The sequence below is a fragment of the Dendrobates tinctorius genome, unplaced genomic scaffold, assembly GCF_039654945.1.
Source record: "Dendrobates tinctorius isolate UK_male_01 unplaced genomic scaffold, ASM3965494v1 ptg000009l, whole genome shotgun sequence".
In the NCBI taxonomy this organism is placed as follows: domain Eukaryota; kingdom Metazoa; phylum Chordata; class Amphibia; order Anura; family Dendrobatidae; genus Dendrobates; species Dendrobates tinctorius.
The window spans coordinates 3,673,656-3,691,122 of NW_027361677.1; the positions used below are offsets into that span (position 1 = coordinate 3,673,656).

General features: G+C 43.4%; 1 protein-coding gene across 1 annotated transcript in view; it reads left to right on the forward strand.

The window, feature by feature from the left end:
• Positions 1–9,869, forward strand: part of LOC141095499 (5-hydroxytryptamine receptor 3A-like) — a 70,783-nt gene extending 60,914 nt beyond the window's left edge. Inside the window, exons 9-10 of the mRNA XM_073581530.1 lie at positions 8,534–8,740; positions 9,598–9,869. Of these exons, the coding sequence (XP_073437631.1) occupies positions 8,534–8,740; positions 9,598–9,869 (479 nt within the window). The remainder of the gene's footprint in view (positions 1–8,533; positions 8,741–9,597) is intronic.
• The last annotated feature ends 7,598 nt before the right edge of the window (positions 9,870–17,467 follow it).

Sequence of the window (17,467 nt, forward strand, 5' to 3'; positions counted from 1 at the left end):
GGTATGTAGGGCATGTTTATGCAGATTGCCATGGGCCACTCTAGCTCAGTGGGACCTTGTATCTGACAAAGCTTGCTTTTGGCCATCACAGTCATCATTGGAGTTACCCTCCATATATTTCTTGCCTGTATGAATTTACTGAAGCCCTTACATAATTGCTTTTAACACTGAAAGCGGAGATACTATGGACTTAATAAAATAGTTGCCTTGTTGGTCATAGCAGCCTGTCAACTTTTAATTTGCAATTATGGAACGGTGCTTCAAAATAAAGAGTAGTCAGGGAGTCTCTGGGCAAGGAGTGAAACCCTTATATTCTTATAGGGAAACTGTCAGCAGGACTATGCACAGCAACCTATAGACAGTGTTAGGTCGGTGCCGTTATACTGATTGCAATGATACCTGGGTGATGAAATCCGATAGATGCTACTGCTGGAGACAATTTTTTTTTTCCTCTAGTAAAATGGCGCCAGCGGCACCTTCTCAGTAGCATTTATCGGATCACAGTACACATTCTGCACCTATTGAAGTTTACATTGCACATAGCGGAACTGTATCTAATGTTGCAGCCAGAAACCCCAAGACCTTATTGCAAAATTAAGAGAGCCCTTAACTATCATGGGTCTTTAACCCTGGTTCAGGGGCATCTCCAGCACTATCTGGAGATAGGCCACAAACTTTGCATTATTAATTCATAAAATGAGCAAAATAAACAATTGTAATGAAAAAAGAACAATAAGTACGAACCTTCATAAGTGAGAATCTTTAGGGGCAATGAGCCTGAGAGGCCAAGGAGGTCACACCTGCGCTCCACAAGGATGGCGGTAAAACTGTGTGGCGGAGTTTCAAGCAGCGCCTGTAGATAGGAAGGTACTGGGAGGGGTGGGATCCTCTGCAGCCTGAGGAAGGAGAAAAAAAATGTGTGAGCTGTGCCTGTGAGGCCTATTGCCCCTGATGCAAGGCTAATGGTTTTGATCTCCTCATATGGGAGAATAGGACCTCTAGGGCCCACCAGACTTCCAAGGTCTAGGTGCAACTGGATGTCCTGCACCCACCATAGTTATGCCACTGCTGTTAACTTAATAAGAGACACATTTGCAGAATTACACATGGAAGTGGTTAATGGACTTATTACAGACTTGACCTGTGCTTAACCCCTTTACCCCGATGGTGGTTTGAACGTTAATGACCAGGCCAATTTTTACAATTCTGACCACTATTACTTTATGAGGTAATAACTCTGGAACGCTTCAATCCTGGTAACTCTGAGAATGTTATTTCCTGACATATTGTACTTTATGATAGTGGTAAAATCTCTTTGTTACGACTTGTGTTTATTTGTGAAAAAAACGGAAGTTTGGGGAAAATTTCGAAAATTTTGCAACTTCCAACTTCGAATTTTCATGACCTTAAATCACAGAGATATGTCACACAAAATAGTTAATAAATAACATTTCCCACATGTCAAGTTTACGTCAGCACAATTTTAGAACCAACATTTTTTTTGTTAGGAATTTATAGGGGTTAAAAGTCGACCAGCGATTTTTCATTTTTCTAACAAAATTTGCAAAACCATTTTTTTTTAGGGACCACCTCACATTTAAAGTCACTTTGAGGGGTCTATATGACAGAAAATACCCAAAAGGGACATGATTCTAAAAACTGCACCCCTCAAAGTGCTCAAAACCACATTCCTTAATTGATGTAAAAAGACATAAATCCATGTGACACATTCATTCTTGCACTGAGTGTGTCAAAGGTTGTCATAAATTTATACTCCCAGACCCTCCTGTCTCTCTGAGACTTGAAGTTACCTTTTAATACATCAATTAAAGAATTTTCTCTTCAGACCTTCTGGGGGAATCACACAACAAAGAACTAGACCCCAATAAGAGGACAATAAAACATCCAGACTCATTATCTATGAACTGTTCCAATATTTATCCCTCTCCCATAATGACAATTCTGCTTCACGTCACTTGTCTTATCTATTGCGTTATTTCTGTGCTGTTTTGTGTATAAATATGTAATTCTTCAGATTTTGTATTAGTCTAGCCTGATGAAGAGACCGGAGTAGTCTAGAAAGCTTGCAATGTGTTACCATCTTTTCAGTTAGCCATTAAAAGGTATCAACCACTGAGGACTCTCAATTCTAAATATTTTGGAAATGTCCTTGTGATTTTGCGTACACAGGTTCTGTACAGTTGTGGCCAAAAGTATTGACACCCCTGCAATTTTGTCAGATAATACTCAGTTTCTTCCTAAAAATGATTGCAAACACAAATTCTTTGGTATTATTATCTTCATTTAAATTGTCTTAAATGAAAAAACACAAAAAGAATTGTCCTAAAGCCAAATTGGATATAATTCCACACCAAACATAAAAAAGAGGGTGGACAAAAGTATTGGCACTGTTCGAAAAATCATGTGATGCTTCTCTAATTTGTGTAACTAAGAGCACCTGTAACTTACCTGTGGCACCTAACAGGTGTTGGCAATAACTAAATCACACTTGCAGCCAGTTGACATGGATTAAAGTTGACTCAACCTCTGTCCTGTGTCCTTGTGTGTACCACATTGAGCATGGAGAACAGAAAGAAGACCAAAGAACTGTCTGAGGACTTGAGAAACCAAATTGTGAGGAAGCATGAGCAATCTCAAGGCTACAAGTCCATCTCCAAAGACCTGAATGTTCCTGTGTCTACCATGCGCAGTGTCATCAAGAAGTTTAAAGCCCATGGCACTGTGGCTAACCTCCCTAGATTTGGACGGAAAAGAAAAATTGACAAGAGATTTCAACGCAAGATTGTGCGGATGTTGGATAAAGAACCTCGACTAACATCGAAACAAGTTCAAGCTGCCCTGCAGTCCGAGGGTACAACAGTGTCAACCCGTACTATCCGTCGGCGTCTGAATGGTAGGAGACCCAGGAAGACCCCACTTCTTACCCCAAGACATAAAAAAGCCAGGCTGGAGTTTGCCAAAACTTACCTGAAAAAGTCTAAAACGTTTTGGAAGAATGTTCTCTGGTCAGATGAGACAAAAGTAGAGCTTTTTGGGCAAAGGTATCAACATAGAGTTTACAGGAGAAAAAAAGAGGCATTCAAAGAAAAAAACACGGTCCCTACAGTCAAACATGGTGGAGGTTCCCTGATGTTTTGGGGTTGCTTTGCTGCCTCTGGCACTGGACTGCTTGACCGTGTGCATGGCATTATGAAGTCAGAAGACTACCAACAAATTTTGCAGCATAATGTAGGGCCCAGTGTGAGAAAGCTTTGTCTCCCTCACAGGTCATGGGTCTTCCAGCAGGACAATGACCCAAAACACACTTCAAAAAGCACTAGAAAATGGTTTGAGAGAAAGCACTGGAGACTTCTAAGGTGGCCAGCAATGAGTCCAGACCTGAATCCCATAGAACACCTGTGGAGGGATCTAAAAATGGCAGTTTGGAGAAGGCACCCTTCTAATATCAGGGACCTGGAGCAGTTTGCCAAAGAAGAATGGTCTAAAATTCCAGCAGAGCATTGTAAGAAACTCATTGATGGTTACCGGAAGCGGTTGGTCGCAGTTATTTTGGCTAAAGGTTGTGCAACCAAGTATTAAGCTGAGGGTGCCAATACTTTTGTCTGGCCCATTTTTGGTGTTTTGTGTGAAATGATCAGTGTTTTGCTTTTTGCTTCATTTTCTTTTGTGTTTTTTCATTTAAGACAAATTAAATGAAGATAATAATACCAAAGAATTTGTGATTGCAATCATTTTCAGGAAGAAACTGAGTATTATCTGACAAAATTGCAGGGGTGTCAATACTTTTGGCCACAACTGTATGTGCGCTAATGAAAACATGACAGCTAACACCCGGCTCTCACTGTTAGGCACCGTTCCCAGCAGTTTTTAACCCCAAAATACTGCAATCAATATTGATCACAGCATTTAGAAGACAGGGAGAGGGAGTGGCTTCCTCTCCCCTCCGAATGTTACCTCTGGGATATCATCGCGAGGACCCGATCGTTGCCATGGTGATTCGATGTCGTCATGCTAACAGTTGCCTCAGCAAGCTAGCAAGCTCGTTCGACTATGTTTAGGGATGAGAAAACCCAAATGGTAAAGCTTGGGGTCTGTACCGAACATCTAGCGTCTTTGAACGGACCACAAACATGGACTTCTTCAGAAAATCCATGTTACTGTGTAGGGTTGGTGGGCCGGGCTGGGGGGTGGTCCCTCTGTTTACCGCGCAGTGACGTACAGACACAAGCTGGAGGCAAGTTTCGGGTGCAACAGGTCCAAGTTTATTCTTTCTCGCCGTCCGCCAGACGGCCTCACAGTACACCGCACTTCCTTCACAGCACTCCGGTTACAATACACAAGGGGACACCATGCTTTCTCCAGGGACGTCTATATATGTACCATCTCCCTCTTCACTCTGTGACGCTTCTGACAGCTCCGTCACTGTGGCTGCCGTAGGCCTGTACACCAACAGTAATGTTACTGGTCGCACGTCGTTCCAAGCACGGTGTCATACACCCGGAGCCTCGTCTATCGTGTCAGGACCACCCCCTGACTTTCTCTCTCCTCAGTCCCCCTGGTTGGGTTTTCCTCACAGTGCCACAACTGTCACAGTCTCCTCGTCACTTGAGCTCCCTCTGGGGACTGGAACTTTCTGGAACCCTCCTGTCAAATTTATATCTTTCCCGGTTCCCTCTAACTCTGCCCCCCATGACCAATGGTTTCTTAAGCCCTAAGTTGATGTCAAGTCCTATGCTCACACTCCTCCCTGCCCTCTAATGGTCAATCCAAGGTACTGCACGTCCACTACACTTTCCTAGCTGTTTCCCCACTGTACTAACTGACGCCTGTCTAAACTGTGCAAACCTTCCTTTTTCTATTCTGACAAGTTCGTCCGTCCGTCAGGTCACCTTCCCTATACTCCTCCTTCCTTTGTCTATTGTCGTCCTCGACAATCGTAATCCCTGCTTTCGTCGTTCTGAAGCTTACCCTACCTTCTGTTGTCGGACTAGCTGTTGGGCCAAACCCACTACCCGCAGGGGCCGAACCAAACTGGGAGCACCATGCTCCGAGCAGCCTACTGCTACTTGCCAGCGCGCACGCCACATGACAACGTCTTTCAAATTGGGCTAGGTACACCTGGATTCTCTTTCCGGTGTGTACCTTTCCCTACTCTCCCCTTCTGTCACCTTCCACTATCCGGTACGCCATGATCGAGGCCTTACACCTACCAGATCATTGTCGGCGTCCGCCTTCTTCCTTCAGGGGTGTCCGTGGTGTCAGGGACCTGACCTAGGACGACTGTCTTTCTCACGTCTTCCATCTCTTTGCCTTTCTTTTGGTTACACGTCATGGTCGGCGTCTCAGTCTCCCAGACCTTCTCAACACATAGATCCCTTTGGATCTCACACTTCCCTTTGGTCGCTCAGACCCTCTCTTACCCGGACCTGTTGCATTTTCTTGTGCATATTATGCATCAAAACAACTAATATCACAAGTACCCCATTTTCTTACATCTTTTCTATTGCTTGTTAAAACCAACATATAATAAACATAAACATAACAGATTTTCTTCTCCCCCTTCCTTTAACATGGTCACTTCCTCTCTCCTTACATCCCCGCTTTTATCAGGCTTAACACACAAAAACTTCAATTTTTATATTAAACTTTTTTTTTTCATTAACTTGGATGCAAACTGTCCTTGTGCTTTGCACAATGGTGCAACGAAAATTCGAAAGTTCAAGCCACCTCCTAGTGGCCGGCAGCGAGGGGCCCCACAGCCGTGGAGCTCCTGGGATGTAAGGAGTGTCCTGTGAGTTCTTTCTTCGGGGGCTCGTGACCTTCGGACTCAGCAATCACAGCTACCGCGTAGTAGCCGCGGGGACAGTACTCTTTGTAGTACGACACCAAGTCCCCCTCGTGTAGAGCCCGGCCGTGACGAATAGAGGCCACATTAAGATAAACCTTCTGGCCGGTAGCCAGATCGCGTATGAACCCATACCCCTGGGTATATTTGTATACACGAGCTGTCCCATAGATCGTGTCGCCGCCATGCCAACCTCCCCCTTTGCATTAAGCAGGTTCCATACTTCCTGCTCTCCGGCTTTCTTCTTTTTCACCACTCCTGCGACCCAAACGGAGGGTCCGATGTGAGCCCGGAAGTCCGGTGGGCGGGACTTAGTCGGGGGCAAAATCAGGGCAGAGGCGGCTGGTGATGTCTGTTGCCCAGCAGCCGCTGGGGCCGGGTGGCGGATAGGGGCAGGCAGGTCTTCCAGATGTGGGGCCACAGGGATTGACAAATAGGCCTCAGACGACTCCAACACCGGCCTAGCTGCGGCCGCGGGGTAGGCCGCACCTGGAACTTCAGACTGAGCCGGAACAGCGGCCGCTTTCAGAGATGAGGTCGCTATCAGCAGAGATACCGCAACAGCGTCTTCTGGTGGCAGGCTCCGCAACGGCGACACCTAGCAGGATGGCTCGGGGTCGGGAGCGGAGACCTCGCTTAGCTCCGCGTAGACGGTAGGACCTTCCCTGGTCAGGCTCTCGGGGGTACAAGATGCTGGGTGCTGCGGCTGTATGGTGGGGGCCGCCTGCGGAGCCACTGATGGGGCCGGGGGAACTCTTACCTTCCCTGGCACCGTGGCCTTCGTCACGTTATTGCGCGGCTCCTCCTGCAGTCTCCGCTCTTCACCCCGCCGTCCGGCGGGGCTAGCCTCCAGGCTCAGGAGCTCCGCGGGAAGGTTTCCAGCTGGTATCTTTGGTGGCCGCTCCTGCTGGCTCCACAAAGGCTCCACTTCTCTGCTCGACATCCAATTTTCTGCCCGTGACTCTGAGAAAGGCATTTTCTGGCGTGACTCGACCTCCCGGCGCCACCGCCACTCCAGGCGCCCGATGCCCCGACATCCACAGCGCTGCATATCGTCCGATGGGCAGCACTCGAATGGCGCCAGACAGCCGCAGCCAAACTTTTCCTCTATGCCACTCCCTCTGTTGGGTGGGGCGACAGCAGGCCTTTCCACCCACTTGTCAGGGTCCAATATGTGGGAGTATCGGCCTCCCGGTACATATCGCAGTCCCCAGGGGTATGTAGGAGGGGGCCCCAGTCCACCGGGAACAACGGCAAACACCCGGATCTCTCCTCTGCGCTGAAGCAGCACCGCCATCCTGCACCAGACCTGGTACCGTCCCAGATCCTCTGCTGGCAACGCAGGTACGCCACAGCACTCTCAATTTGTAATCCACTGGTTGATAATTTGTAATCCACAGGTATTTGTAATCCACACAGTGCAGTACAAGTCCGTTCCCACTCCTCAGAGGCAGGCCTGCCGCAGAAGATATTGTATTAGCGGCATTGATCCTGCCGAATATGCCAAGTGTAGGGTTGATGGGCCGGGCTGGGGGGTGGTCCCTCTGTATACAGCGCATTGACGTACAGACACAAGCTGGAGGCAAGTTTCTGGTGCAACAGGTCCAAGTTTATTCTCTCTCGCCGTCCGCCAGACGGCCACACAGTACACCGCACTTCCTTCACAGCACTCCGGTTACAATACACAAGGGTTCACCGTGCTTTCTCCAGGGACATCTATATATGTACCGGCCCCCTCTTCACTCTATGACGCTTCTGACAGCTCCGTCACTGTGGCTGCCGTAGGCCTGTACACCAACAGTAATGTTACTGGTCGCACGTCGTTCCAAACACGGTGTCCTACACCCGGAGCCTCGTCTATACTGCAGTACTTCGTGTGAGGACCACCCCCCTGACTTTCTCTCTCCTCAGTCCCCCTGTTTTTTTTTTTCCTCACAGTGCCACAACTGTCACAGTCTCCTCATCACTTGAGCTCCCCCTGGGGACTGGAACTTTCTGGAACCCTCCTGTCAAATTTATATCTTTCCCAATTCCCTCTAACTCCGCCCCCCATGACCAATGGTTTCTTAAGCCCTAAGCTGATGTCAAGTCCTATGCTCACACTCCTCCCTGCCCTCTAAAGGTCAACCCAAGTTACTGCACGTCCACTACACTTTCCTTCTGTTTCCCCACTGTACTAAGTGACACCTGTCTAAACTGTGCAAACCTTCCTTTCTCTATTCTGACAAGTCCGTCCGTCCGTCAGGTCACCTTCCCTACAACTGTTTGGGTTCAGCAACCTGAACAAACGTTGTTCAAAGGCTACAGCGCAGCCATTCAATAATTAATGTGTGGGCACTTCCAGCTCAATCACAGCCATGTCACGTCTTATAGACTTCCCTCTATTACTTTGCTTTCATTTCTGTGAATTCTGTGATTTTGATGACTTTGAGGGGTGCACTTTTTAGAATGGCATCACTTTTGGATATTTTCTGTCATATGGTTCCCCCAAAGTCATGAAGCCAAAAATAAGCAACTTTTCAAAGCATTTCACACCAGAATAGTGGTTTCAATCTTTGATGATTCAAACCTTAGGTGTTTTAGACAGTTTTTAAAATCTACCTATTTCCAAGCAGTCTGTCCATTTATCTTCATTTTCTATAAACCTATTTTTTTACTCTTGGACAGGTATCTTTTGCTGTGTGGTCATGGCGGTCATGGTGATCAGCATACTTGGATGCGTTGCTGTTTCTTATATGATAATGCTATCCGAAACTCAACCAACCGTCCCTTTGTGGATAAAATGTTGGATTTTGAAATACCTGGCACGTATTCTTTGCTTTAAGAGGAAGTCTTTTATGAAATATGGGATCACCTTTCCAGAAGTAGAAACATGTAAGTAGATGTACGGTATGTAGGGGAATGGGAGGATAATAGAATAGCTATAAATTCTGATATAAAGGGAACCTGTCACCTTCAGAAATGCTATTTACCTGCAGATATGGTGGTAATCTCTAGGTAAATAACATTTAAATCATGGCTAATAGGCTTAGTGGAGCAACAGCTCCATGGAGAAAATTAGGTAATATTTTTCCTGCACTTGCTCAGTTCCAGTCATCAGGGCAGGCTCCGGAGCAGGTTATCAGTCAATGTTATGGGGAGAGGTGTATATTGAGTAGCCCCTGCACCACCCCAATGATTGGAAGCGAGAGGCTGCATAGAGAATAAAACTATTTTCTCCCTGTAGCTTAGGTAAGCCTGGTTTAAAGAGGACCTGTTATCAGATCAAAAGTGCCCACTTATTCTTATTTTATTCCCGCTGCTCCCCAGAGTATTGTTCTTTTTTCTTTTTCTTTTTTAAATCCATCATACGGTTCCAGAAATATGGGCCTTTTTGTTTAGTACTAATTTTTACGGTCAAGGGGAAGTGGCTCACAGGAATTTCTGGGGGTGAGTCTTTAGGATGCTTTGCATTATTATCCATAGAGCCACGCCCCCATGTATAAACCGTAAAAATGAGTGCTTAAACAAAAAGGGCCATATCTCTGGAACTGTATACAGGATTTAAAAAAAAAGAAAAAAAATGCGTCATGGGAGCAGCATGAATGAAATAAAACAAAAAACTGTCCTCTTTTGACCTGGTGACAGGTCCTCTTTAAATACTATTTACTTGCAGATGAACCCTATATCAGCAGGTAAATGTAGTTTCTGGACATATCAGGTTCCCTTAAAGTCTTCATATTTCATTTTAGATGTTAATAGCAGGGAGGTAGAAGAGCAAAGGCTGGAATCTGAAAGGAAGTTTGAAAGAGACAAGAAAGATAGTACGGAGGTGAAGATGTTGAAGATGCTTCTGCTACAAGTCAAGAAGATCCACAAGAACATTGTAGAGTCTGGTGAAATTAATGAGGTCATGACAGAATGGCATGCCGCAGCCATCGTAGTGGACCGACTCATCGTTATAATATACCTCTGTATTGTATTCATTTTATTTGTTACTGTTTTCATAATATGGTTCAGATAATTGGACTTTGTTGTGATGAGCAACTATCTAATATGCTGCTATCTTCTGGAAGAGGGAGCAATCTTAACATAGATAAAGGGAATTTGACCTCTTCATATTCATGTGATGGTTATATTTAATGTTAAAGTTTGCTGTATCATGATGTATAATACATTACATGTTAAGTTAAAGTTTGTTTTGTCTGTTTTTCTTGAATATTGGCCACGGGAACGATAGTCCATTAGCAGTCTCACAAGCCTGTAAGAAGTCCCCTCAGAAGACAACCTATTTGGAGTCAACCACTGGAGCCAACTGCTTTTATCTTTATTTTTCCAGCATGCATCAGCATTCATCTCAGGGTATGTGCAGACGATCAGAAAACGCTGCGGGTTGGACATTGCATACTTGTTCAGCGTCCAACCTGCAGCGTCCAGATGTTACAGCATAGTGGATGGGATTTTACAAAATCCCATGCCCACTATCCGTCCAGAGATGCCCGCCCATCACCAAGACATGTGGAGTGTCTCTCCAGACTGCTGCATGTCAATTTCTTTTGCGGAGACGCGAGTCTCCGCAAGAGAAATCTCACCCATACATTGTATTGGATGCTGTTCAGTGAACACATGCGGATTCACCTGTGTTCAATAGAAGGCAGCGCTTGGGACGCAGTGAACATGTTCTGCGTCGAAAGTGCTGCCAGTTCCGGATCGTCTGCACATACCCTCAATGTTCTGAATAACAGAATCAGCAAGATCCCTGTAAATGTAATTTTTCTCCTACCTTTTGTTCCTCTTGAATTTCACTTCATTGCCTGCATCCAGTTTGCCCACATGTTCCTCTTCCAGGCTGGAAGCTTTCTGGGCTTATTTTCTCAGCTCACAGTCAGATGTAGCACCTCCCAGCCTCAGTGTCCAGCACTTTTCTCGGTACACCCGCTACATACTCATTATTTGTTGGTATCTGCCTGTCTTGACTTGAGGGCTCAGTCCCGCGTCCAATCACATCACAGCTTTTCTCCCAGCTTCTGTACTCAACCCTCTAACATCTTCATAGCTCCTCCTCCTCAGGGGGCGTGGCTCCTGTCTGCTCAGTGCATAAATTAAATTATACTACTCACCTCTTCTTTCTCCTGTGATTGGAGTCTCCTGAGGAGAAAGAAGAGGTGAGTAGTATAATTTAGATTTCAGGAGAATGCACATCTCTGTGTTTGGAGGCTGTGGCTCTACCACTGAGCTACAGTCCACTATGAGACTAACAGGAGAATTTGGTTATCTTGACCCCTAATGCAGGTAATAAATCCAGAAGCAGCTTATATGAGTTAGTAGAGATACATTGTGTGTATATAACAATGCATTTTTATGGTGCATGTATACTGTGGTGAAGAACAAGATTCTTTGCTCTTATAAAAGTAGTAAAAATAATTAAGCAATTGTAAGTATATATATAGATATATACACACTTACTTTTTCTTGTGCATCTCTCCCCAGGTCTCAAACCTACAACCCTAACATTACAGACAGGAGGTTTAAGCTGCTGAGCCACAAGCATTGATGACTTTATGGGCATACTTGTGTGTACTTGATCTGTATTGCAGGCTCTGACTACAAGCAGATTGTATATTGCTATCTACAATGGATGTTTCTGTATTCTAGAGGGAGAATGAGAGATTTTTTCATTCTATAAAATTACTAAAAGTAATAATGAAAAACACTTGATAATGAAAAAAATAATGTCATTTTAATGCATTTTTTAAAAAATAATGAACATCACAAATCATCAAATAACATGGACATATTTGGTGTCCCTATAATCGTAAAACTTACACAACACAGCGATCAGATTTACGAGTATCAGTTAATGATGTAAAAAAATTGGCTGTGTAACCGTCCAGGCAAAGTGGATGTGATTTGAAGTCAGCAAACAATATTTTACACTATTTAAAAGTTAGTATTTATCTATATGCTCATCTCTCCACCTGCTTACAGGTGTTCTTCATTTCCCTTTTCTTCCACTCCTACGTCTTAAATGTCTTATATATAAGTAGAGATGGATAGATACCTGTTCGGCTGAACAGTTACAAAAAGTTTGGGTTTGGGAACCAGAATAGTACCCGGACCCAAACCCAAACACCATTCACTTGAATGGGGGGCCAGAACATCCAGTGTTTTCCACACTGTCATGTGCATGACATCACAGCAAACACCGCTTGATCCTGCTGATCGATTGTCTTCAGTCTGTATTCTATACACTTCATGTATTTCAAGACACATGTATACAGTTATTGTTTTACATATATAATGGTACATCGACAGTGTGTTTTGCAAGAACCATAAGATCACGCAGCAACAAGAGTCAGAAAAGGCTTCAGTGGATTCCAGCAGGTAAAAGGCATTTTGCAGCTTTTGGTCCAGAAGCCACTGGATTTCTGATGTTCTCACTGTACGAGAATCCTGAATGTGAATGTCTCTGCAAACACCAAGTTCCAATTGATTAGGCAAATTGGATTTAAGTGTAATACAGATGTAATTTTTTATATTTTTTCAAATAAACTCATGGACAATAGAGTGTCATTGAAATCAATCTCAAACACCTGTGATAATCAGTTTGACAGGTGAGCCGAATTGAAGGAAAACTACTGAAGAAGGATGATCCACATTATTAGGCAGCCACAGGTTTCAAGTAACATGGGAAAGAGAAAGAATCTTTGTTGCCGAAAAATGTCACATAGTGCAATTATATGAAAATATTAGATATTTCACAAAAACTTAATTGCAATCATTTTAGTGTGAAGAGATTTGTGTCTGATACAGAGCACAGATGCACAGATGGATTCATGCAGATAAAGGCAAAATGAGGAAGGTTTCTGGAGTTTAGTTTAGTCTTTTTCCAATTAGAAATCGTCCAGACTTGAATTTGTAAAATAATTTGTTATTTATTGATCATACTAGCAAGGAGACAGAATGACAGCCGAACAAAGATGTCAGCACAATCTCCTGTCTGCTTCAATTCAACTTCATCACGTTTAAATAGATAAGGATAAAGGCATGTCTTAACAAAAACTTTAGCTTGGAAAGTACAGAGTTGCAGAAATAGAAATGTAAAGGCACATATGATGGTCATACAGCTTGACTAGAAGCATTCTGTTAGGTACGATACCAAGAAAATCAAGCGAAGACACCTTTGTTTGTACGTTAGATAAGGGAAACTAGATAAAAACCACAAATGTTAACACACATATCTAGCGTGCACAATACTTCAACTGAATATTGTTCTAAGTCTAGGAGGTTAAATGTCATACTATACTTAATGCATGCAATATCATATATAAGAGAAAGAACATTATTACAATAATTATGACATTCCCTCATCTTGTAATAAAATCATTTATCTGTACACATCAGAGCTTTAGTTTTCATTTGACATATTTCACAGAAGCTCTTTATATAACAGAGCATTTTTTAATCTCAAGGAAGAGTATTATGTTCGGAATTATTATCATTGAGTTCCAAAGTCTTTGTTCCCTGATACATTGCTTTTGCTATGGCAGAGTCAATCTGTCTTTGAACAAGTCCTCTAATGCAAACGATTAGCAGACTGGCCACGATGGCAAGCGATATCGACTCAGAAGGGAAAAGTCCAAACCATTTTCCAAACCATCCTTCAATCCAGGAAGTAAATATGTCATCCTATCCATAGTTTTCAGCTAATTCATTAGTCAGGGCAGTCAGTCCATCAAGAGGTTTGGAGATACTTCCATCAGGAGCTTTGGCCATGTCCCTGTTGACAACAGGTGGAATGGCATGATTGCCTGGATTACCGCACAATCTCCTCAGGAACCATGTGGTCATTTGGCTCTTATTCTTTTGTCACCACATAAACACAATATATCTGCTCTCAGGGTAGTCTAGTTTGACCATATGGCTGAGTAGTTGGTGCTGTGAGAAACATTGATTCCGTTCTCTACAAAAGTCATCTTGGAGCTCAAGAAAGTCGTGCCCATGCCCTGGAAGACTAAAACAAGTATGACAGCTTGTTCCTTATCTCCGCATCCTTTACATAACAGGCAGAAGTCCACTAACATGGTAGCCTCCTGCCCAATTTCAAAAGTAAGATTTAAAATCTTAAATTCAAAACCATTCCGCCGCCCTGGACTTTCCTCTCCTTCTGGGTCTATTCCTCTCCAATCTCCCATCACCATGGTCACAAAGAATATACATGTGACTAACATTGATGTATATATCCTAGATCTAACCGTCCTGTCCGGGTAGGGGGATGAATGGGAGTCTTCACCAGTTTGAGATAAGGTTTCCCTTGTGGAAAACCTCCCTTTGTAGCTGGACTTATGACAAGCAAGTGAGATCCTGCTCTGTACCTACATGTCTGACAAGTTTACAGTGTGAGAGATGGATCCAGGAGGCGCGCTCAGAAATCTTGACCGCAGTAGGAGTCGTCAACAGGAGTTGATAAGGACCCTCACAATTAGGATGGTGTCAGTGTTTCTTCTTTATCATCTTCATAAGGACCCAGTCCGCAGGTTTCACAATCTCAGGTTTTGTTAGCGGCTTTCCTGAAACAAAATTAAACAAAATCAGGAGTAGAAACTTCTTTGTGAGTTAATATCTTAGCCATGTATTCTGCTAATGTTCAGTCAACTTCCTCATCTATTCTTTTAAAGGGTTTTAGCTGAGGTAACAGAAAGGGTCTCCCGTATATGTTTTCAAAGGCTGTCAGCCCTACAGATGTTGATGTCCAATGAAAGGCAGTACAGACAATTTTTCCCTGTTTTCAGCATGGTTTGTCTCAACTTGTTTTTCAAGATTCCATTGTGTCTCTTGGCCAGTCCGGCGGAATGAGGATGGTAGGCACAGTGGTTTTTTTTATTCAGTTGACAATGTTTAAGCTAATAATGATATTACCTGGTTTACAAAGTGTGGACCATTGTCACTATGTATTTTTTCTGGAACTCCAAATCTTAGTATGATTTCCTTTAGAAGGGCCTTCACTAATGTTAATGAATCAAGGTGGACAGTTGGAAAAACTTCAATCCACCTGCTGAAAGCATCTATAATAACAAGGCAGTGCTTTTTCCCTTCACACTTGTTTAGTTCAATAAAATCCATACAAATGTGTTGGAATGGGTATTCAGGGTGTGGAAATTGTCCTCGCTTTGGTATCAGATTCCCTTGAGAATTGTTTTATGTATAAGCAATACAGGCTGAACAATTTTTTTAATAGTTAGTAAAGCCATACACCATAAATACCTTAGATATCTTCTCTACCATCCCTCCTGCAGGGCCAGTTTTAGGCAAAGTTGGGCCCTAGGCAAAGTTTAAAATGGGGCCCCAAATGCTAACATATTGCACATCACACAGAAGCATTTCAGTTGTAGTTACATGTGCTGAGTTCAGGACGCTAAATGAGTGTGATTGACAATATTGAAGTCGTTCGATGTTTGTTCCCTGGCCTCTTTCCACCATCGGAGAAAGAATGATGGGGACAGAATGATCACTAATAGATCAATCTGTCCCCATACGGTATCATGTTATCAGCAGCACATCTACAGTTTACACTGGCGATGTGCTGCTGAGAAAAATGATTTTTGTTCCGGCATAAACAATCCTATCACTCGATGAATAGGCAGCATTTTGCTTGTTTAGTGTAATACACCCCATAGTCCTCCATATATTCTAATGTGCCCCATAGTCCTCCATATTGTAAAATGCACACCCCATAGTCTGCCATATAATATAATAAGCCCCATAGTCCTCCATATAGTATAATACACTCCTCAGTCCTCCATATAGTATTATACACTTCCCATAGTCCTCTATATAGTATAACACACTCCTCATAGTCCGCCATATATTAAAATACACTGCTCAGTCCTCCATATAGTATAATACACTCCTCATAGTGCTCCACATAGTATAATGCGCCACCATAGTCATCCATGTAGTACAATTCACTTCCCATAGTATAATGCACCCAATAGTTCTTCATATCGTATAATGTATTCTCCATAGTCCACATATAGTATAATGCAGCCACCCCATAGAGCATAATGCAGCCACCCCACAGTTTGTATTATACTCACAATCAGCATTATACACCAATGCCTAGATACCATACTTCGGCATCTGACCAGCCTCACTCCTGATTCTGAATGAGCTGTTCACACCCAGACTAGTGCTTTCCTGTTTTGTTCAGAGACTATTCATAACGTCACAACTGAAAGCCATGCACAGTCTCTGCCAGACCCCCTCCGGCTTCAACCTCCCCATGCCCTCACACAGTGCAAGGCAGCAGTGGCATGATTTATCAGATAGGACTAGCCAATCCAATCATCTGCTAGCAGAGCAATAAAGCTAAACTGAATGGTGGTAAAGTGAGCAGAAAGCTCCTTCCTTTGGTTCACCTGACAGCGTCATGTAAGTAGTGAAGGACAAAGAAATAAGAAGCAAGATTAAGACACAAATGAGGGAAGAGGTGTGTGTGCTGATAAGGAGGCTGTATGGGCCATCATAAGGAGGCTGTGGCGAGCAACATATATTTAGGGGTCTATCATATACAGTGGGTGAAAAGAAGAAGTATTTGATGCAACCTATTATGACATCATTGTCACCATGGCAACCATTATGATATCATTTTAGCCATGAAAACCTATTATGGCATTTTTGTCGCCATGGCAACCAATTATAACATCATTGTCACCATGGCAACAATTGTGATATCATTGTCACCTTGGCAACCTATTATGGCATCATTGTCACCATGGCAACCTATTATGGCATCATCATTGCCATGGCAACCCATAATGGCATCATCATCGCCATGGCAACCTATTAAGACATCATTTTTGCCATGGCAACCCATTAAGACATCATTGTCACCATAGCAACCCATAATGACATCATCATTGCCATGGCAACCTATTAAGGCATCATTGTCGCCATTACAACCCATTATGACATCATTGTTACCATGGCAACCATAATAACATCATTGTCATGGCAACCAATCATTACATTGTCGCCATGGCAACCATTATGACATCATTGCCATGGCAACCTATTATGACATTGTCACCATGGCAACCTATGACATCATTGTCACCATGGCAACCACTATGACATCATCATGGCAACCTGTCATTACATCATTGTCACCATGGCAACCATTATGACATCATCATTGCCATGGCAACCTATTATGACATCTTTGTCGCCATGGCAACATATTATGCCATCATTGTCGCCAAGGCAACCACTATGACATTATCAGCGCCATGGCAATACTATGGCTTCATTGTCACCTTGGCAACCACTGCAACATCCTCGTCTTCATGGCAACACACTATGGCATCATCATAGCCATGACAACTCACTATGATATCATTAATGCTATAAAACACACTATGACATCGTCACCATGGCAACTATTATGACATCATCTCCATGGCAACCTATTATGACATCTTTGTCGGCATGGCAACCTATTATGGCATCTTAATAAATCCAAAAATGTGTAAGGCCTTAAAAGATGGCACTTCAAAATCAGACAAGGATTCAGAAAAGATACTAGAAGCTAAATGCCATAAAATGAAAAAACTTTATTGTGAC